The 23,125-nt window shown below is 43.1% G+C and overlaps 1 protein-coding gene across 1 annotated transcript; it reads right to left on the reverse strand.

Annotated features, from left to right (window-relative positions):
* Positions 1 to 8,729: 8,729 nt before the first annotated feature.
* On the reverse strand, positions 8,730 to 22,464 carry CMTM2 (CKLF like MARVEL transmembrane domain containing 2; the record flags this gene model as incomplete). The annotated part of the gene is made up of 4 exons (XM_080645228.1): positions 8,730 to 8,945; positions 9,649 to 9,750; positions 21,940 to 22,098; positions 22,189 to 22,464. 4 exons carry the CDS (start codon positions 22,462 to 22,464, stop codon positions 8,730 to 8,732), a joined length of 753 nt encoding a protein of 250 aa, XP_080501354.1.
* Positions 22,465 to 23,125: the final 661 nt, after the last annotated feature.

Below are 23,125 nucleotides of genomic sequence, written 5' to 3' on the forward strand. Positions count from 1 at the left end.
AGCGGAAGCCCCCGCTTATTTTGGGGGTGTGGGTAAACACTAAATGCATCCAGAGAATCCTGAATAAGGTGGTTGCTGGTAATAGATGTCTGGCAGGTTCAGAGGGCAACCAGGCAGAAAGGACTCAGCTAGGGACCAGTGAGAGGAGACAGATTGTGGAGGCCCAGGCCCTGGAGTTTGGGATTTACCCCAAATTCCCTGGGAGCAGGCCAGGGAGGGGAGGAGTTAGATCAGAGGACCATCTGGTTCTAATCTATGTTAATTAAAATGTGGCTCAAAATTGCAAATCACTATAAGAAAACAACCCGGATTTTAAAAGGGGCCAAAGATTCGAACAATTCAACAAAGGTGTACGAACATCTAATAAACACATGGGTGAAAAGCTGCTCAACATCATGACATCTAGAAATGCAAATTAAAGGCACAATGAGATACTGCTTTACACCCATTAAAATGGCTTAATGAAAAGGGATGCTACTATTTAAGTGCTGGTGAGGATGTATAGCAGGTGGGACTTCCATACACTGCTGATAAAAAGGTTAAACAGGCCCAGCTGGCGTGGCTCAGTGGTTGAGCATTGACCTATGAATCAGGAGGTCAGGGTTCAATTCCCAGTCAGGGCACGTGCTTAGGTTGCGGGCTTGATCTCCAGTAGGGGGCATGCAGGAGATTGCCAGTTTGATTCCTGGTCAGGGCACATGCCTGGGTTGCAGGCTCAATGCCCAGTAGGGAGCGTGCAGGAGGCAGCCGATCAATGGTTCTCTCTCATCATGGATGTTTCTATCTCTCTTCTCCCTTCCTCTCTGAAATCAATAAAAATACATAAAAAAAAAAAAAAGTTAAACAGTCCTGCCTGGTGTGGTTTGGTTGGTTGGGCATCGTCCAGTACACGGAAAGGTTGTGGGTTTGATTACCCAGTCAGGGCATATACCTAGGTTTTGAGTTCGATCCTTGGTTGGGGCGAAACAACCAATGTTTCTCTCTCTCTCCCCACTCTACTCTCCCTTCTCCTCTTTCTGAAATCAATAAACATATTCTAAGGTGAGGATTAAAAAAAAATAGTTAAACAGAGGTCTACTATGTGACCCAGCTATTTTACTTGTAGGTATTTACCCAAGAGAGATGAAGGCACGGGTTTATACAGAGGCTTGTACACAAATGTCCACAGCTCTATTTTTTAAAAAAATATATTTTATTGATATTTTACAGAGAGGAAGGGAGAGGGATAAAGAGTTAGAAACATAGATGAGAGAGAAACATCGATCAGCTGCCTCCTGCACACTCCCCACTGGGCATGTGCCCGCAACCAAGGTACATGCCCTTGACCGGAATCGAACCTGGGACCCTTTAGTCCACAGGCCGATGCTCTATCCACTGAGCCAAACCGGTCAGGGCTACAGCTCTATTTTTAATAGCTTAATGTAGAAACCACCCGTTGGTTCATCAGCAGGGGAAGGGATACAGTAACTGTGGGACATCCCTTCCAGGGAAAGCATCTCTGCAATAAAAAGGAATAAGTCATTGGTAAGTGCAACAATATGGTTGCATTTAGCAGCCATGATGTTGAATGAAAGGAGCCACAATCAAAACAGTACATGCTATATGATTCCACGTTTATGAAATTCTAGAATACGTGAAACTAAGCTGTGGTGACAGAAGTCAGATCAGTGTCTGGGGTCGGGGCTTGAGGAAACTTTTTGCATGCTGGAAATGTACTTTATTTTGACAGGAGTGGTGGTTACTTGGGGACATACATTTCTCAAAACACATCAAACAGTACTTTAACATGGGTGCATTTTATTTTATGTAATTTCCATCTCCATGTACTGAAAGGGCACCAAGAACAAAATACGGTGTCAGCCCAGAATGACTGAGAGGGCTCAGGGAGAGGGCCCAGGGAGAGGGCAAGGAGAACCTGGTGGGTGCCCTTGCTCGAGGTGGCTGAAGACCCCGGACCACTGTCCATCTCACCACAGGCTGTGTGCTCCCTGGGGACCAGCCCCAGCCCAGAACCTGTCACAGAGGATGGCACCATGAAATATCTGCTATGGAATGGAGGAGGGTGGCTCTATTCCTTTCATGTTCCTTGTGGAAGGAATATTTTCCGTTCTCCTCCACTGGTTTATTTATTTCATTCTTTGGATTATAATGAACTATTAACTTTTTTTATTGGCTGTTGTTCCATCTTTGGCCAGTAGGTGGACTTATGTGTACCTAACTCTCCCCTCCCCCCTCTTTTTTTCATTTCCTTATTTTCTGCCCCTATGAGATGCTTCAGGTTCATTTTGTATTCTCCCCATCCTAGGCCTGGAATGGCCGATTCTCCAAGAAGCCCTGGTGCTCTTTATCGGAGAATGGTATTCAGAAACCAAGGTCTCACTGGCAGTTTTCATTTGCATTTCTCTAGTTCTGAGTGGCACAAGCACTTTGGATTTTTACATGTGTGAGAGCCATTTGCATTTTCTTTTCTGAGAATTGACTTTTCACACACAGAACACACTTGCCAGGAAATTAGTCCTTTTTCTGAAATGTGAGTTACGAATGTTTTTTCCTGCTTTGTCATTTATCTTTCACTTTGCGTTTTTGCCATACAGATTTTTTTCTTTTAGAACTTGCTGTTTGCTCTTTAATCTATAAATGTCGTGAATGACTGTAGCAGTTTTCCGAATGCTCTCCATCCTTACATTTGTGGGATGTGCCTTTCTTGGTCAGGGTGTTTGCTTTTTTGCTAAATCTCTGGGTTCATTTAGGTAATATTTTTATTTGGGATTTTTGCCTTTGTTTTCACAAATAGAATGGACTTGCAGGTTGTTGTTTTTTTTTAATTTTACTATTTGTGTTATCCTTTATGTAAGTCTTTCTTGTTTCCTAATGAAGACACTTAAAGTTATATATTTTTCTCTTGAGGATCAGTTCAGACACATGCCAAAAATATTGCTCTAGTTTTTACCCATTTCTTTCTTTTTTTTTTTTTAAATATATTTTTATTGATTTTTTACAGAGAGGAAGGGAGAGGGATAGAGAGTTAGAAACATCGATGAGAGAGAAACATCGATCAGCTGCCTCCTGCACACTCCCCACCGGGTATGTGCCCGCAACCAAGGTACACGCCCTTGACCGGAATCGAACCCGGGACCCTTGAGTCCGCAGGCCGACGCTCTAGCCACTGAGCCAAACCGGTTAGGGCAGTTTTTACCCATTTCTGAATAGTTTGTAGTTTCAGTTTTATTTTTTTAAATATATTTTTATTTATTTCAGAGAGGAAGGGAGAGGGAGAGAGAGAGAGAAACATCAATGATGAGAGAGAATCATGGATTGGCTGCCCACTGCACACCCCACACTGGGGAGGCATCCCAGAACCCCAGGCCAGGAATCGAACCGTGACCTCCTGGATCATAGCTCAGTGCTCAACCACTGAGGCACGCCCGCCGGGCATAGTTTCTGTTTTAATTTCCTCTTTAATCTACAGTCTATCCTCTCTCCTACTGGAATTCCAAGTAATTAGACCTTTTGGTACTGTCTCTAATGTCCTTGAGGCTCTGTTCATTTCTTTCAATCTTTTTATTCTCTGTTGTTGAGATCAGATCATTTCTACTGATTTATCATCAATTTCACTCTTTCCTCGGTCATCTCCATTCTGCTTCTAAGCCCATTCAGTGAGTTTTTTAAAAATGTGGTTATTGTATTCAGTTCTAAAATTCCCATTTGATTATTTTTTATATCTTCTATTTCTCCACTAAGACTTTCTATATTTCCATGTGTTTTATTTATTCTTTAAAATTTATTCTTAGAGCACGCTTATAATATTTTCTTTAAAGTCCTTCTCTGATCCTCCTAACATTGTGTCATTCTTTTCTTTTTTTGTTTCTTCCTTTGTGTCATTCTTGAGGTTGTTTGTTATCTTTTCCCTCATAAGATGTTGAGATTTTTTCTAGTCCTTCATATGTCAGATAATTATTGATTGTATAATGGACATTTTGAACATTAAGGTTTTTTTCTTTATTAAGGTATTACATATGTGTCTTGTTCCCCCTGTCCCCGCCCCTCCCCCAGCTTGTCCCCTCACCCCCCTAGTGTCTGTGTCCATTGGTTAGGCTTATATGCATGCGTACAAGTCCTTTGGTTGATCTCTCCTCCTTCCCCCCACCCTCCCCTGCCTTCCCTCTGAGGTTTGACGGTCTGACAGATGCTTCTCTGTCTCTGGATCTGTTTTTGTTCATCAGTTTATGTTGTTCATTATATTCCATAAATGAGTGAGATCATGTGATATTTATCTTCCTCTGACTTATTTCGCTTAGCATAATGCTCTCTAGGTCCATCCATGCTGTTGCAAATGGTAGCAGTTCCTTCCTTTTTATAGCAGCATAGTATTCCATTGCGTGGATGTACCACAGTTTTTTAAAAAAAATATATTTTATTGATATTTTACAGAGAGGAAGGGAGAGGGATAGAGAGCTAGAAACATCGATGAGAGAGAAACATCGATCAGCTGCCTCCTGCACACCCCCTACTGGGGATGTGCCCGCAACCAAGGTACATGCCCTTGACCGGAATCGAACCCGGGACCCTTCAGTCCGCAGGCCGACGCTCTATCCACTGAGCCAAACCGGTTTTGGCATGTACCACAGTTTTTTAATCCACTCATCTGCTGATGGGCACTTAGGCTGTTTCCAAATCTTAGCTATGGTGAATTGTGCTGCTATTAACATAGGGGTGCATATACCCTTTCTGATTGGTGTTTCTAGTTTCTTGGGATATATTTCTAGAAGTGGGATCACTGGGTCAAATGGGAGCTTCATTTTTAGTTTTTTGAGGAAACTCCTTACTGTTCTCCACAGTGGCTGCACCAGTCTGCAGTCCCACCAGCAGTGTATGAGGGCTCCTTTTTCTCCGCATCCTCGCCAGCACTTTGTTGATTTGTTGATGACAGCTATTCTGACTGGTGTGAGATGGTCGTTTTGATTTGCATCTCTCGGATGATTAGTAACCTGAGCATGTTTTCACATGTGTCCTCTTTCAAAAGGGTCTATTTAGGTCCATGGCCCAGTTTTTGATTGGGTTGTTTATCTTCCTTTTGTTAAGTTTATGAGTTCCCTATAAATGTTGGAGATTAAACTGTTATTGGAGATAACATTGGCAAATATTGAACATTATGTTTTGAATTCTGGGTTTGCTTAACTTTTATAGAGATTTGTTGTTGTTAAAGCAGACAATCAATCTGGTTAGATTCAGGCCTACCCACCATTGGCCTGTGGTTCCAATGTCCGGTCAGTTTTTAAAAGCTTTGCAATCTTATTCTGGAATAAACCCCACTTCATCATGGCGTAGAATCCTTTTAATATGCTATTAGATTTGGTTTGCTACTATTTTGTTGAGAATTTTTTGCATCTATAGTCATAACAGATACTGGTGTTTAGTTTTTTTGTGATATCTTTATCTAGTTTTGGTATCAGGGTGATGCTGGCATATAGCATGAGTTAAGAAGTATTCCCTTCTAGTTTTTGGGAGAGTTTGAGAAGAATTACTAATTCTTTTTTTAAAAAATATATATTTATTTATTGATTTCAGAGAGGAAGGAAAGAGGGAGAGAGAGATAGAAACATCAATGATGAGAAAGAATCATTGATCGGCTGCCTCCTGCACGCCCCCAACTGGGGACTGAGCCTGAAACCCAGGCATGTGCCCTTGGCTGGAATCGAACCCGGGACCCTTCAGTCTGCAGGCTGGTGCTCTATCCACTGAGCCAAACTGGCTAGGGCCTAATTCTTGAAATGTTTGGTGGAATTCACCAGTGTGGTCATCTGGTCTTGGACTTTTATTTGTTGGGAAGTGTTTTTGGCTACTAATTTAATCTCTTCTTTTTTTAAAAAAATGTTTTTATTGATATCAGAGAGGAAGGGAGAGGGAGAGAAACATCAGTGATGAGAATCATGGATTGGCTGCCTCCTGCACTCCCCTCATGGGGGATTGAGCCCACAACCTGGGCATGTGCCCTTGATGGGAATTGAACCCGGGACCCTTCAGTCCGCAGGCCGACACTCTATCCACTGAGCCACACCAGCCAGGGCTAATTTAATCTCTTCACTTGTAGGTGTGTTGAGATTTTCTCTTTTTCCTTCTGTGAGTTTAGGTAATTGTGTATAACTAGGAATTTTTCCATTTCATCTAACTTGTTGGCATATAATTAAATTATTCATAGAATTATCTTATAATCCTTTTTCTGTATGGTCAGTAGTAACCATTGCTTTCATTTCTGATTTTAGTTGTGTTCTTTTTTTTCTTTGTCATTATCTAAAGGTTGTTAATTTTGTTGATATTTTCAAAGAGCTAATCTTTGGTTTTGTTGATTCTATTTTCCCCCTTATTCTCTCTTTTACTTATCTCTGGTCTGTTGTTTCCTCTTTTTTCCTAGCTTTGGGTTTAGTTTGCTCTTTTTCTTTCTAGTTCCTCAATGTGTAAAATTAGGGCGTGGAAAAACTCCGTTTCAGATACCTGCCTCCAGGGTGAGAGGAATGGCCACACAGAGGAGTTTAACAAGGTCCACCCTTTTCTGCTGGATTCTGAGCACAGACATATTTACCTTATACTTTTAGGTAAAATTTACATACAATGAAGTGCACAGATCTTAAGTATGCAGTCAAAGGTTTGAAAAAATGTATTCACCTGTGTAACCAGTTCCCCAAATAAAGATAGAGAACTGTCTCATGCCCCCAAAGGCCCCTCATGCTCCTTTGCAATCAACCCCCATTCTCCACCTCCTGAGGTAACCACTGTTTCCATTTCTTTCTCTATATTTTCCCCTGTTCTTGAACTTCAAAATAGAATCATATGGTATGTTCTCCTTTTTATTTAAAAAAATGTTGATTTCAGAGAGGAAGGGAACGGGAGGGAGGGAAGGAGAGAAACATCAATGATGAGAATTATTGACTGGCTGCCTCCTGCACCCTCCTGCTGGGGATCAAACCTGCAATCTGGGCCTGTGCCCTGGCCAGGAATCAAACTAGTGACCTCTTGGTTCATGGGTTGATGCTCAACCACTGAGCCACACCCGTGGTGTGTCTTCCTTTTGGGTCTGGTTTCTTTCACTCAGTACTGAGTGAGATTCATCATTATCTTTTACTTTTATCGCCATTCTCCATCATGTGTCAGTAGCTTGTTTTCTGTTGCTGGGGAGTATTATATTGTGTGAACGTAGCACAGTGTATGTACCTATGTACCTCCTTTGAAACATTTGGGCTTTTTTTTTTTTTTTTTTTTTTTAGCTTTTAGGCTCTTATAACATTCTAGTTTATCAGTCCTCTTGGCTAAATATCTGGGGGGATGTAATTCTGGGTCATTTGCAGGATAGTGTACATGTTTTAGTTTTTCTCTAGAATGTGAATCCCTGTAGGTCTTCCTTTTTTCAGTAGGGTTGCCTTACCTTACCTGGCCAGCAGGGGGTGGTGTGAGGGCTACAGAGGTGCACTTGAAGGGTAGAGACCAGCTCTTCCTGATTCACCAGGGATCTGCTCCAGTTGCCCATCTTTCCCACCTGCTTGACAGGCAGCCGCCTCCTCCTCCACAGCAGCCAACTGTGTCATCTCCTCCCACTGGGAAGCGCACCCCGAGTCTTCAGGGGTCCCCATGGCACTTCGGACAGAGGCCAAAGTCTTTACCCTGGCAGCCAAGGCCCAGCTAACTCTCCCCGCCTCTTTCTCATGTGGTTCCTGGCTGAGATCATGCCCCCTCCACCCTCGCCCCTCCTCCCAGCTCCTCATGCATCAATTTGGGACCTCACTTTTCTTTCATGAGGATGACTCTTCTGCCAAATTGCCAAGTGGCTGGACTGTCTGGTGAGAGTGAGGCCCTGACCCTGGTGGTGGTGGTGGTGGTGCGGGGGGTGCCTGCAGGTGGGAGCTGTGGCTCTGGGGCCCGGCTGATGCTCAGGGCTTATGCTCAGGGCTTTACTGGACAGAGATGCTGCAGGTCCCATGGACCGCTGTCCATCTCCACAGCAACCAGCCCTCGAGTCCTTTCTGAGCCCATCCTGCTTGGCCCACTCCAGCCTGACTCCAGTTCAGAGGCCCTGAGCCCTGAGGAGGTGCCACCACCCCTGTCGCCCTCCTCCCATGGGTGCTTCAAATGAGGACCAACACCAAATTCTGAAGAATCAAGAAGGCCAACAATCTTATTTCTCTCATAGCAACTACCTGGATGCTTTTGAAAAATATCAGCCCTAGCCGGTTTTGCTCAGTGGTTAGAGCATTGATCTGTGGAGTAAAGGGCCCCAGGTTTGATTCCGGTCAAGGGCACATGCCCAAGTTGGGGGCTTGATCCCCAGTGGGGAGCATGCAGGAGGCAGCCAATCAATGATTCTGTCTCCTCATTGATGTTTCTCTCTCTCTCTTCCTCTCTAAAATAAAAAATAAATAAATAAAAAATAGCGTGAAAAAGAAATGCATCCTTTTGTTTTCCACTCTCTCCTTTTCCTCTGGCCCCTTGGGCTGGTCAGTGTTGACAGCCAGCGTCGCCCACATGCTGGTCCCCCAAGCCCCTCACTCACCGCACCAAAACTTTGGGTAACTTTGGTTACATGAACAAAAAATCCATTTGAAGAGAATTTCTTTTCCGAGCAGAGGTGGTTATTTAAGTGGAAAAGAAAATCATTAAGAAAGAAGACAAGGAAGACAGTGGACTCTGCTTCGTTGTACAATACACGGCCGCTTCTGACCACAAGCTTCTCCTTTGTGTCATTTCTTGCCTGGCTTTGCAGCTGCTGCTGGCTTTCCCTTTTTGTCGTCCTTTGGCTTTCCTGCCCCCGATTTTGCCTCTTCCTTTGCCTTCGCAGCATCTGCCTTTTTTTGAGGAGGAACCAGCACATTCCTTTTGACCTTCTTGCCTCTGAAGTGTTTTCTTTGAAGGCATATATCGATTAAAGGGAAAAATGCAGCCACACCAATAAGGATCTGGAAAACAGAAGGAGCCTCTCGTGACTTTTGCTTTTCGCCCCGAAGTTGGCCTATTTCCTTCCTGGTTTCTTTTCTTTTTTGTAAAAAATATATTTTTATTGACTTCAGAGAGAGGAAGGGAGGGAGAGAGAGAGAGAGAGAGAGAGAGAGCGCGCGAGCGATAAAGCGATAGAAACATCAATGAGGAGAGAGGATCATTGATTGGCTGCTTCCTGCATGCTCCCTCCTGGGGATCAAGCCCAAAACCTGGGCACATGCCCTGACCAGGAATTGAACCTTCTGGTTCATAGGTCAACGCTCAACCACCAAGGCACACTAGCTGGGCTCCTTCCTGGTTTCTAATAGTAAGCAGGTGCTGTAAAAGACACCCCCTTGTCCCCTTAAATGGCCCTCCTCCCCAGTGCCTTGTCACCCACTGCTTCTTTCTCTCTTTAAACCCGGCCTGGGGGTAGGGTGGGAGCTTTTGCCTCTGGGTCAGCAGCTACAAGGAGGAAGCCAGCAGCTTGGCTGGCTCCCTAGACATCAAATTGATTTCAATGGCTTCTCCACTGGGAACTTTATGAGCTTTACTTTCAAACTTTGCTTGGATCGTACGATTCTGTGAAAAGCTATTCTGTGGCCTTCAAACGGGGGAAAACACCTGTTCTCCAAAAAGAAGTGATTTCTAAGCAAATAAACAGCGCCACAAAGGGAGACTCACCACAGCAATAAAGTAGTTCATTGGCATGGTTTGGCGAGTTTGCACAGCAAAGGCTGCAGCGCCGGCCAGGAAACCAGTGGCGAACAGGTCATTGAGAAGGTCCTGAAAGCATGGGAGAGATGAGTGTCGGTCAGCCTGGGATCGAGGCCCCATTGACAGCCCACCTGGCAGAGCTTCCTAGAAGGTATGAGTTTCAAACTTGTGCCTAATGAAAGCATATATAAATATTTTATATATATTAATTAATAATATATCTACACTAATAAAAGAGTAAGATGCAAATTGACCGTACCTTCACAATGCCCACCACCCAATCAGGAGTGAGTATGCAAATCAACTCACCAAAGATGGTGGGTTAATTTGCATATATAGGCGCCCAGTGGCCAAGGGTGTTCTGCACCGCCCCAGCCACTCAGGGCCTCTGCGCAGCGTGGGAAGGTGGAAAGGCAGCTCTGGGCTGGAGCGAAAAGGTGGCTCCCGCTGGAGCGAAGGTGGTGCCGGCAGCCAGGGTAAGGAAGGCCCATTCTTGCTCTTCGTGCATCAGAACTCTAGTATATATATATATTTAAAGATAAATATACACCTGGCTAGGTGAACATACCTGTGGCCCCTCAGCAGGGTTCTTTGAGTCAAGACCCAAAGCCCAGGATCTTTTATTTTTTAAACTTTTAAAATTTTTAATGATTTCAGAGAGGAAGGAAGAGGGAAAGAGAGAGAGAGAAACATCAGTGATGAGAGAGAATCATTGATTGGCTGCCTCCTGCACACCCCACACTGGGGATCGAGCCCACAGCTGAGCATGTGCCCTGACTGGGAGTTGAACCATGACCTTCTGGTTCATAGGTCAACACTCAACCACAGAGCCACACTGGCCAGGCTGACCTAATTTAATCTTAATCACTAGTCTACAGGGCCCCATCTGCAATTGTAGTCACACTGGGGGTTAGGATATCAGTGTATGAAATTTGGGGGTATGCACACATTCACTCCATAACAATTCCATTTTCTCAATTCTGAGCTAGTGCTAAAGTTTTATAGCAATTCAGATATCTCACTGGGCAAGTCCATCCTTGTCATTCTTTTAATTCTTCCATAAGACTTTTTGAATCATCTTGTAAAGTTCCATGAACAACCTCTGTTCAGATGGAATCTCATTTAATTTATAGATTACTTTGGAAGTAAATTGCCATCTTTATGATAGTAACTCTTTGATACTATCTCTATGATAGTATCTGTGATATGTGTGTGGTATATTTCTCCATATTTTTAGGATTCTCTTTTGTGTCCACTAATAAAACGTTATAATCTCTACATAAAGTCATACACATCTTTGAGCAGTTTTATTCTCAGACACCTAGGAGTCTGTTGTTTAAAATGTTTGTTTTCTCATTGTTTGTTGCTGGTAGTCAGGACCACTATTGTTTTTGTCTCTGGTAACCTCAAGGACCTCGGATCAATTCTAGTAATTTGACTGTAGATTCTCTTGGATTTTCTGTGTAGAGAATCAAATGATGTATGAGTAATGCTAGATTCCACCCCCCTTCCCAATCCATATACCTTTGTTTTTCTTGTCACATTGTACTGATTCAGATCTCCAGCAGAATGTTGAATAGAAATGGGGACAGTAGTCATCTCTCAGGAAATGCTTTTAAAGTTTTACCATGAAAGGAAATGTTTATTGTAGGTTTGGGTAGATGCCTATTATTAAAATAAGGAAGTTCCCTTTTTTCCTAGTTTGCTAAGAGATTTCTAAAAATAAGTATTGAATATTACTAAATAGTTTTTCAGCAGCTTAGGAGATGGTGAAATGGTTTTCTCCTTTAAATGAAAGATGGCGAATTATATTAGCAGGAGTTTGACAACTAAGCCATCTTTACATTCCTGGCACATGCCCTGCTTGATCGTGAGGTATTGCTTGCTGATACTAGTATGTTACTGGATTCAGTTTGCTAATATTTTATTGAGGATTTTATGGCTACATTAAAATAAGATAGGCCTATAGTTTACTTACCTTATACTGTCTGGTTTTAAGATCAAAGTCCCACCAGGTAGTACAACATATTATAAAGCCTTTAGAAAAAAGAGAGAGAGAAAGGGACAGACCAATGAAACTGAATATAAAGTCCAGAAATGAACCATGCATATGGGATTTAGTATTTTAACAAAAATGCCATTTCAAATCAGTGCAGGAAACATGTACTATTCAGTGAATGGATAAATCAAATGATAAGACAGCCATCAGGGTTTAAAGCTAGAGCCATGATTCACACCAGAGAGCAAAATGGCTCTGGATGAATCAAAAGGTTTAAATATAAACAATTTAAACAAGTACCACAATTTCCCCTGTGATCTTTAAATGCTCTTGATCTTTAGACTAACATTTTCTTTCTTTAAAAAAAAAAAGACCTTGAGAAAAGCTTGAGATCTATTTACTTTATTAGTCTTTTCAAAGTCTGATGTCATTAATTTTAGCTCTTATCTTTGGCATTGTCTTCTTAATTCCATTTTTTTGGTACCTTCTTGAGATAGATACTTAAACTGTTAATTTTCAGTCTTCTTTTCTAATTATATAGATTTGAAATTGGATTATTTAGCTGCATTCTACAGTAGTATTTGCAAATACTACACATAACTAAATCCCCATATGTTTAGGGAAAACATTAAATTACCCACCCCAAACACATGGGGATTTAGTTAAATTTTACTGATTCATTTCTAGTTACAGAGCATTGAAATTAGAGAATGTGGTCTGTATTATATCAATTCCTTGTTATTTGTTTACATTTGCTTTGTGGTCTTACTAAGGATATAATTTTAATGATTGTTACAAGTGTGCTTGAAAAAAATATATAACCTGTTACTGTTTGGGGTAGGATTCCATATGTTCTATATGTCAATGGATCAAGCTAGCAATTACTTAGGGAGGGATGTTAAAATCTGGCACTATGGTTGCTATTCACCAATTTTTCCTTATAATGAAGTCCATTTCTGTCTTTTTTTTCTTTCTGTATTGTTAGGTTCACACAAGCTCAGAATTGCTGTAGATAATGTTCTTCTTTTTATACCTTTTTAAAAACATAAAATTGATATAATCTGGTATTAAAGTTATGCTATCTTTTTTTTAGTTAGTATTTTCCTCTTATTATTTTCCCTCATCTCTTATAATCTTTCTCCACATGCCTTGTAATTAGGTATATTGCTGGATTTTTAGAAAATCTGTTCTTAGAGTCCTCTGTCTTTTAAATGAAGAATATAGTCCATTTATATTTGTCATTTCTGATATATTTGGATATATGTCTACCATTTTACTTTATTTTTCTCATTAACATAAATCACACATATTTCTTTTTCTTTTTTCCTTGTATTTCACCCTTTCCCCTCAACAGGTTTGATGTTATATATCCTGAAATTCTGTTCTTCAGCAGAATCCTATATAATAAAAGGCTAATATGAAAATTGTCCCCTTGACCGGGAGTTCTACTGGGAGTTCGACCAGAGGGTGGGGCCAGCTGGCTAACTGCCCGTGGCCCCTCCCCCCGGCCAGCCCATCCTGATCTGCCCAATTGGAGCGGGCCACTGGACCCCACCCATGCATGAATTTGTGCACCGGGCCTCTACTATAGTATAATGTTTTAATATGTTAATGTTTATTTTATTACCAAATCCTCTTCCTCCCAAATCAAGGATTTATCATTCTTATATGACAACAACTGTGGTCTTATATGTTATTGTGTTGCTATTGCTTAGTTCCACCTATTGTAGTGTTCTCTCCCCCAAATAAGCTATTAATATGTATTTTTAAAACCTGCCTTAATGTTCATTTAAGTCAATTCACAAGCTTACTAGGTTCTTTGCTTATTGTTTCTTTCTCTTTTTAAAAAAATATATTTTTATTATTTCAGAGAAGAAAGGAGAATAAGTGAGAGATAGAAACATCAATGATGTGAGAGAATCATTGATTGGCTGCCTTCTGCACGCCCCTTACTGGGGATCAAGCCTGAAGCCCAGGCATGTGCCCTGACCTGGAAATGAACCATGACCTCCTGGTTCATGGATTGATGCTCAACCACTGAACAACACAGGAATTTCTTTCTCCCTGAAGTACACCTTTTAGTAGTTCTTTCAGTGAAGGTCAGTGAATACAAATACTTTTTGTTCTTTGTCTAAAAGTGTCTTTACTTTATTCTTTGTACCTCAGCCCTTCAAATAAATTATTTCATTATTTTCTAGCCATTGTCATTACTGTTGAAAAATATGAAGTTAGCCTAATAGTTTGAGAATTTTTTTAAAGGTAAATTGCATTTTCTCTCGGTTTGATTCTAAATTTTCCTTTGTCTCTGGTCATCAGCAGTGCCTCTATGACATGTCTAGGTGTAGTTTTGTTTTTATTTAGTCTCCTTGGTACCTCTTTGAGACTTTACATCTTTCATTAAATCTGATATTGATATTGCCACCTCAGCTCTTTTTTGGTAACTGTTTGCATGGAGTTTTTTCATTTTCATTTTCTTTTTTTTTTTTTTTTTTTAATATATTTTATTGATATTTTACAGAGAGGAAGGGAGAGGGATAGAAAGTCAGAAACATCGATGAGAGAGAAACATCGATCAGCTGCCTCCTGCACACCCCCCACTGGGGATGTGCCTGCAACCAAGGTACATGCCCTTGACCGGAATCGAACCCGGGACCCTTGAGTCCGCAGGCCGACGCTCTATCCACTGAGCCAAACCGGTTTCGGCTCATTTTCATTTTCAACTTATTTGCATCTGTAGATCTAAAGTGAGTCTCTTTCAATCCTAATGTAGTGGGATTATGGATTTTTTAATCTATTATGATAATCTATGCCTTTTATTGGAGAGTTTAATCCATGTAGATTAAAAACAATTACTGACAGGATTTACTTTGCTATTTTCTGTATATCATATATTTTTGTTGTTCCTCAGTTCCACCATTACTGCCTCCTTATAATCCCTTAAGTTTTTGTAATGTACCAAATTTATACATACATATATATATATATATATATATATAACTTATATATACATATATAATTTCCTTGGGGTTACAGTACTTAAATTTATAACACTCTAGTTTGAATTGATATCAACTTAGTTTCAATAGCACACAAAAATTCTTTTTGTTATTGTTGTCACAAATTATATCTTTATACATTGTGACCCATTAATGTGGATTTATAATTATTGTTTTATGCACTTGTATTTTAAATTATATCAGAAAAGAGGAGTTACAAATAAAAATGCAATGATACTGGCTTTTATAGTTACCTGTATAGTTACCTATACTGGTGGCCTTTCTTTTGTGGCTTCTCGTTACTATGCAGTGTCCTCTCATTTTAGCCTGAAGGACTCTCCTGAGAATTTTTTTTTAGGGCATGTTTACTGGTAACAAATTCCTACACCTTTTATGTGAGAATTTCTTAAGTTCTCCTTCATTTCTGAATGATGAATTTTGAAAGATAATTTCAGTTTTGGAGGATGTTGTATTCATTTCCTGGGGTTTCCATAACAAAGTAACACCAACTGAGTGGCTTAGAATGGCATAAATTTATTGTGTCACAGTTCTGGAGGCCAGAGGTCCAAAATTAAGGTGTTGGCAGGGCCATACTTCCTCTGAAGGTGCTAGTTCCAGGCCTCTCTTCTATCTTCAGGCATTCTGATCTTGTTCCTGTGTCTCTTCACATCATCTTCCTTCTGTATATGTTTGTCTTTGTGTCCAAATTTCTCCTTTTTATAAAGATACTAGAGGCCTAGTGTTCAAAATTTGTGCACTGGGGGGGGTCCCTCAGCCCAGCCTGCACCCTCTCGCAGTCCGGGACCCCTCGCTCCTTACCACCCGCCTGCTCGCTGCTCCTTACTGCTCGGCTCGCTGCTCCTTAGCAATGCTGCAGAGGCGGCAGAGGCTCCTGCCAACGCCGCTGCGCTCTCCAGCCCTGAGCCCGGCTTCTGGCTGAGTGGTGCTCCCCCTGTGGGAGCTGACCACCAGGGGGCAGCTCCTGCATTGAGTGTCTGCCCCCCTGGTGGTCAGTGCGCATCACAGCAACTGGTCGTTCTGGTCGTTCCGCTGTAAGGGTCGCTTAGGCTTTTATTATATAGACTAGTCATTTTGGACTAGGGCCCACTCTAATGACCTCATCTTTTTTTAAAAAATATATATTTCATTGATTTCAGAGAGGAGGGAGAGGGAGAGATAGAAACATCAATGATGAGAGAGAATCATTGATCAGTTGCCTCCTGCCCCTGGGGGTCAAGCCTGCAACCCAGGCATGTGCTCTGACCGGGCATCAAACTGTGACCTCTGGTTCATAGGTTGAGGTTCAACCACTGACCTTATCTTAGTTTGATCACCTGCAAAGATCTTTTTTCCAAATAAAGTCACATTTACAGGTCCTGGGAGTTTGGACTTCAACATATTTTGGGAGGGCGCAATTCATAACAGACAGTAAATTTGAAAGGTAGAATTCTTGGTTGACAGTTTTTTTCTTCTTTCAGGACTTTAAGTATACCATTCCACTGCCTCTATGGTTTCTGATGAGAAATTGGCTATTAATCTTACTAAGGGTTCCTTGTATGAGATGAGATGCTTCTCTCTTGACAATTTCTTTGTCTTTGGACAGTTTGATTATGTTTCTCAGTGTGGATCACTTTGAATTTATTCTACTTGGTACTTTTTGGATGTGTAGGTTTATACCTTTTACCCAATTTGGAAAGGTTTGGCCATTATTCCTTCAAATATTCTTTCAGCTCCTTTTTCTCTCTTCTCCTTACGGGACTCTGCATGTTAGTATGCTTGATGGTGTCCCCAAGGTCTCTTAGGGCCTGTTCGTTTTTTTCTTTATCCTTTTTTTTTTAAAAATATATTTTATTGATTTTTTACAGAGCGGAAGGAAGAGGAGGGACAGAGAGCTAGAAACATCGACGAGAGAGAAACATCGATCAGCCGCCTCCCGCACGCCCCCCACTGGGGATGTGCCCACAACCAAGGCACATGCCCCTGACCGGAATCGAACCCGGGACCCCTGAGTCCGCAGGCCGACGCTCTATCCACTGAGCCAAACCGGTTTTGGCTCTTTATCCTTTTTTCTTCCTGTTCCTCACACTGGTTAATCTTAATTGACCTATCTTCCCAGTTCACTGATTCACTCTTCTGCCTGGTGAATTTTTCATTTCAGTTATACTACTTTTCAGCTCCAGAATTTGTTTGGTTCCTTTTGGTAATTTTTCTTTAATGGTGTTTTCTATTTGTTCAAGAATTGTTCTTTTGGTTTCCTTTTAGTTCTTTGGGAATTTTTAAGACAGTTAATAGAAAGTCTTTGTCTAGTAAATCTAATATCTGGGCATCTTCAGGGATTGTCTCTATTTTTTTCTGTGAATGGGCCATGTTTTTTCCCCCCAGGCCCTGTAATTCTTTGAAAACTGGTCATTTTGAATATTATAATGTAGAATAGAATCCGTCCTCCCCAGGTTAGTTGTTGCTGCTTGTTGTGATTTGCAGTCATTTGTATGTTTCGTGACTTTTTCTAAACTATTTTTTGAAAAACTGTATTATTATTCTTGTGTGGCCACTGAAGTTTCTGTTTCATTAGACTAAATATCAGGTAATGATCTGACAGACATTTCCTTACGTATCTTGAAACAAACAAAGAAAAATACTCTACCAGTCTTTGCAGATTGGCTGTGTTGGGGCACTCCTTCAACACTTAGCCAGGCTGTTTGCAACTCTTAGTTTTCACTGGCTGCATGTGCAGAGCCTAGAGATCAGCCAGAGGTGATAGCTTAGGGTTTTTTCTGAGAATGCATCCAGCCCTAGGCCTGTGCATGGCCTTCTAGATTCCCTGGGTATAGAGGAAGCTTTTCAAAGCTCTTATTCCCCCGTGTATCTCCTTCCTCAACCTCTTCCTTCCCAAATTTCTGCTTGCTTCATGTGTTTTCCCTTGTCCCAGCTGGCTGTGGTTAGTTAGTATATTTGCCTTTAAATGCTTTTGAAAAATTCTATCCAGGAGGCTACTTCAGCTCTGAGAAAGCTCTGAGACAGATGAAACAAAGGCAAGTCCCCAGCCAACCCCTCAGGGAGCCACCAGACAGGCCAAGACACACAACCATTACAACCATAATTCTTTGAGAACAAGGTCTATGCTGTTCCCTCTGCCACCAACAAGGAATGTGGCCAGGAATGTGGACTGTGGTCTTCATGGCCATTTCCCCTCCTCCATTCTCTTGAATCTCTTCTTCTGGAATTCCTATTAGGCTTATGATGGGCTTTCTCATTCCATATTCTCTTTCTCAACTTCTTTCATATTTTTCTCTTTATCTCTCAGTGCTATAATTTCCCCATATCTTTTAATTCACTAACTTTCCAGCTTTGTTTGATATACTTTTTAACCCATCTATTGACAGTTTTATTTCAATAACTATACAGGGTGAGGCAAAAGTAGGTTTACAGTGTGAGTATGCAAAACAGTTTATTCTTGTATTATTGTATTATTTTCCATATGAACAATATGGAAATATGTGTTTAATTCTAGACATTATATATATTTTTAAATTTTATTTATATTTTTAACAATTTCTTTTAGACATTATATTTTGTACTTTCAAATCTATGTCTCTCAAATCTATTTTTTTTAAAGAATTGCTTTGTTTTATAAATGGTATAAGACCTTCATTCTTTTTTTAAAATATATTTTTATTGATTTCAGAGAGGAAGGGAGAGGGAGAGAGGGATAGAAACATCAATGATGAGAGAGAATCATTGATTGGCTGACTCCTGCACGCCCCCCACTGGGGATTGAGCCCGAAACCTGGGCATATGCCCTGACCGAGAATCGAACAGGTGACCTCTTGGTTCCTGGGTCGATGCTCAACCACTGAGCTACACCCGGCTGGGCTCAAATCTATTTAAAAAATTTTTTTTTATTGATTTCAGAGAGGAAAGGAGAGGGAGAGAGAGACAGAAACATCAATGATGAGAGAGAGTCACCAATTGGCTGCCTTCCGCATGACCCCCACTGGGGATCGAGCCCGTAACCCAGGCATGTGCCCCTGACTGGAATTGAACCCAGAACCCTTCAGTCGGCAGGCTGACGCTCTATCCACTGAGCCAAACCAGCCAGGACTCAAATCTATTTTTTAAAAATTTTAAAAAGATCTGTCTTTTCTGTCATCATGTCTTATTCTTTTCTTAGTGATTTTATTTATGTCTTTAATAATTTTAAGTATATTTCCTATTTTCTGACAACTCTTCAGTTATCTTTTCAGTGTTCTAATCCTCCTATTTGTTATATTTGCTGATTCTTTATTCTTACTCGTGGAGATTTTAAACTAAGATGCTTTGTAGTTTTGAACTGTGAGTTCATATTTGACAAGACCCCCTGGTCCCTTATGCCCACCCTATGAGAATCTATCTTTAGGTTTTGTGATTTTGTATTTCATTCTGTCAGGAGTTCCATGGATATCATCTGACTATCACAAAATTGGGATCAATTTTCATGCTAATTCTCAGGCATTACATTCTCTAAGATTTCTAGGCTGAAGTTAGTAAAAATTCAAACCAAATCTGTATAAAGTCCAAGCTCAAGATTTATATTTCTCAAGGTGGTCTTTTTTTTTTAAATATATTTTATTGATATTTCATAGAGAGGAAGGAAGAGGGATAGAGAGCTAGAAACATCGATGAGAAAGAAACATCGATGAGCTGCCTCCTGCACACCTCCCACTGGGGATGTGCCCGCAACCAAGGTACATGCCCTTGACCGGAATCAAACCTGGGACCCTTCAGTCCGCAGGCTGACGCTCTATCCACTGAGCCAAACCGGTTTCGGCAAGGTGGTCTTTTTAAAAAATTCTTTATTGTTTAAAGTATTACATATGTCTCCCCCCGCCCTTTACTTCTCCCCGGCCGTTCCCACCCCCAGCACATGCCCTCACCCCACTACTGTCTCTGCCCATGGGTTATGCTTATATGCATGCATACAAGTCCTTTAGTTGCTCTCTTACCTCCCCTCCCCTGCCTTTCCTCTGAGGTTTGATGGTCTGATTGATGCTTCTATGTCTCTGGATCTATTTTTATTCATCAGTTTATGTTGTTCATTATATTCCACAAATGAGTGAGATCATGTGATATTTATCCTTCTCTGACTGACTTATTTCGCTTAGCATAATGCTCTCCAGGTCCATCCATGCTGTTACAAATGGTAAGAGTTCCTTCTTTTTTACAGCAGTGTAGTATTCCATTGTGTAGATATACCACAGTTTTTTAATCCACTCATCTGCTGATGGGCACTTTGGCTGTTTCCAAATCTTAGCTATGGTGAATTGTGCTGCTGTGAATATAGGGGTGCATATAGCCTTTCTGATTGTTTCAAGGTGGTATTTTTTTGTTTATTCCACTCTAAGCTCAAGTGGAGATGAGCATGCTTTTTTTTTTTTTAATATATTTTTTATTGATTTCAGAGAGGAAGGGAGAGGGAGAGAGAGATACAACTTGGGATGTGCCCTGACCGGGAATGGAACCTTGACCTCCTGGTTCATAGGTTGATGTTCAACCACTGAGCTACGCCGGCTGGCAAGCATGCTTTCTTGTTTCTGTGTGTGGGAAAAGGTATCTTCTCTGTCTTTCCCCTAAGGGTGTACTGTAGTCTCTACAGGGTGCTGGCTTCAGGCAGGGCTCTCAGTTCTATATCCCCACTTTGCTTGGGACCAGCACCTCATCACCTAACTTAAGAATGGATGAAAACCCATACTCCTAGGGTAACACCTCGTGAGCCATTCCTACCAACTTCAGTGGCTTATGTGATCACTGCTCCTGTTTTCCATTTCTGGCGCCTGTGTTCGTTCTCTCTCTCTCTCTCCCCCTCTCTCTTTCTCTCTCTCTCCCTCCCTCTTTCTCTGCCAGCTCAGCCATTCAGTTAAAGCAATAATGGTTACATTCCCCCTAGTTTTTAGGTAGTGCAGCAGCAGGAGGATTTCCAGGCTTCACTGATTTTTCATCGTGCTGGAGCTAAAATAAAAGTGTCTTCTCTCAAGCTCCTTGGCTGGGAACTTGTTCTCTGCCTGTCCATTTTCTCTGTCCTCTGCTTATCCCAAGAGCCTTATTGGCCCTCTCCTCCTTCCTCTCTATACTGAAGATCCCCATATACCTCACTGAGACCCGTGGGTGCCTGGACCCTAATAACTTTTATTTATTTATTTTTAAAAATATATATTTTATTGATTTTTTTTTTTTACAGAGAAGAAGGGAGAGGGAGAGAGAGTTAGAAACATCGATGAGAGAGAAACATCAATCAGCTGCCTCCTGCACACCCCCTACTGAGGATGTGCCTGCAACCAAGGTACATGCCCTTGACCGGAATCGAACCCGAGACCCTTGAGTCCGCAGGCCGACACTCTATCCACTGAGCCAAACCGGTTAGGGCCCTAATAACTTTTAATAAGTTGGCAGGACAGAGTGCGGTTAAGGACTCAGATGCTACTGACAAAGCTTGGGTTGAGTTACCTGGAGGCAAGTTACTTGGCCATTCTGAGCCCATTTCATGTGTAAAGTGAGAGAAGCAGGGAGCACTGGACGCTGGAGGCATGCTGGGAATGCGCAGTGAATGAGGGCCTGGCTTATTCGGTGGGGTTAGGTCTGTGCTCTGTGGTTACACAGGCAGCGGGCAGGCACTCAGGCCCACCAGTCCTCGGGCACACCGTCACGCACTGTACATGCCTCCTCAGGGACAATCACAACAGTGGGTATTACTGACCTCCGTTTACAGACGAGGGGACAGAGGCTAGAAGTGGTTGGGTAACTTGCCCAGTCCTAGTCCAATGGACGGCTGCTTTGACCTGAACCTCTTTCTGGGTGGAACGCCCCTTACAGGGATAGTCACTGGGAGATCTTAGGCTGTTTTAGAAGTAATTTAAAATAAATTCTCATTTTACTTGACCAACTCGTGGGAAGATTGTTTTTCTTTGAGTGCAGGGGGTGGGGTATCTTCTGGGCGCTCTCCCCAGTCAGATGTGAGCTGGTACAGGGCTTGGGAAGAGCAGGTAGTGGCCACACCTCCCTTCCTTGCAAGTAGAGCAAACCCTCCCAAGAGCCAAGACCTTGGGGTTTGACCAGCAGGTGGGTAAGAGCCTCCTTCCCCCGAGGTGGGCTTTTTCGGAGCCTTTTCCACCTAAATTCAGCCGCCTCTACCCCAGTCCCATCCAGAGGTGCTGAGCCCATGCCTGGCACAGATGCGGGCGGGAGGCAGGCCTCTGTGAACACCTGGGCCTGGGCTCGGCCCGCACTTACAGTGATGGGCCACAGGATGAAGGGCATGTATCTATTGATGGCGAAGGAGTAGACGATGATGAAGAAGATGAAGACGGACAGTTCCATGCTGATGATGAGTGTCAGGAGCGGGTGCACGGCGGTGCCGATGAACATGACCAGCGCAGCTACCAGGCAGCCCTGTCGGGAGACATGCCAAGGGCTCTCACCGACTCCCGGCTTCTCCTGAGCCTCGGGAGCCCGCTCCTCCCTCTCTCCAGGCCGACTCACCACGCTCAGGATCTTGACCTCGGCGTGCCCCATCATCCAGAACTCTTTGTTGCTGTCCTTCAGTTCCCATCTGTAGCGGCGACAGCCCTTCCTCGTGCCCACTTCGTCCTTGGGCTGCACGGATTTGGGCTTGGGCGGCGGCGGTTCAGCTCCCTTCTTTTCCTCCCCCTTCCCCTCCCCCGGTGGTTGCTCTCCCTCCTTCTTGCCGCCTGGAGGAGGGGCCCCCGCAGCTGGTGCTGGCCCGGGTTTGTTCCCCTTTTTGCCTTTATCTGCCATCTTTGCGTGGACCTTTTCAGTTTCTCACGGCCCGCCCAATTTCTTCCGCTGTTCCCGGACAGGCCTGACCTTGAGCCAGTCGGGTGCCAACCGACTTGCTCAGAGGCCACGCTCAGCCAACGGCCAGAGACCAGCGAAGCCAACGCGTGGTGCCCTCTGCACGCGCCCTTCTCACCGTGGGAAGGTCATCCCCGCACAGGGCCCGCCCCGCCGCCCCGCCGCCCCGCCGTCCAGGTCGGCCCATGCCCCACGCAGGAGCCCCGGCCCCACCGCCACGCCCACCACCCGGGCCCCGCCTCCGCCTGGGGCTCCCCTCACAGTCCAGCGCGGCCTGGCCCCGGGGTTGGGTTGGCTGGCAGCAGGGCAGGGCCCAGGGCCTCGGATGGCCGGCCCCCGAGACCTCTGTGCCCTGGGCGGGAAAAGGCAACTGGACTTTGACACAAGGCGACACGTGGAAGCAGAAGTGTTCCCGACTCAGCGGCCCTGACTTTATGATCACGTGTGGGCCGAAATGGGTGACAGCGTGTGAGCTCAGGGCGAGGGAGCAGCCTCTTTTGCCAGCGAGGGTCGCACTGAGGCTGTCTCCGAGGGTGCAGGGCCGAGCATCTTCTCAGATTCGGGTTTGGGTTGCTGGCGCGATTCTTCCCCGGCTGGGGAGGCC

Source organism: Plecotus auritus (assembly GCF_963455305.1).
Source record: "Plecotus auritus genome assembly, chromosome: 10".
NCBI lineage: Eukaryota > Metazoa > Chordata > Mammalia > Chiroptera > Vespertilionidae > Plecotus > Plecotus auritus.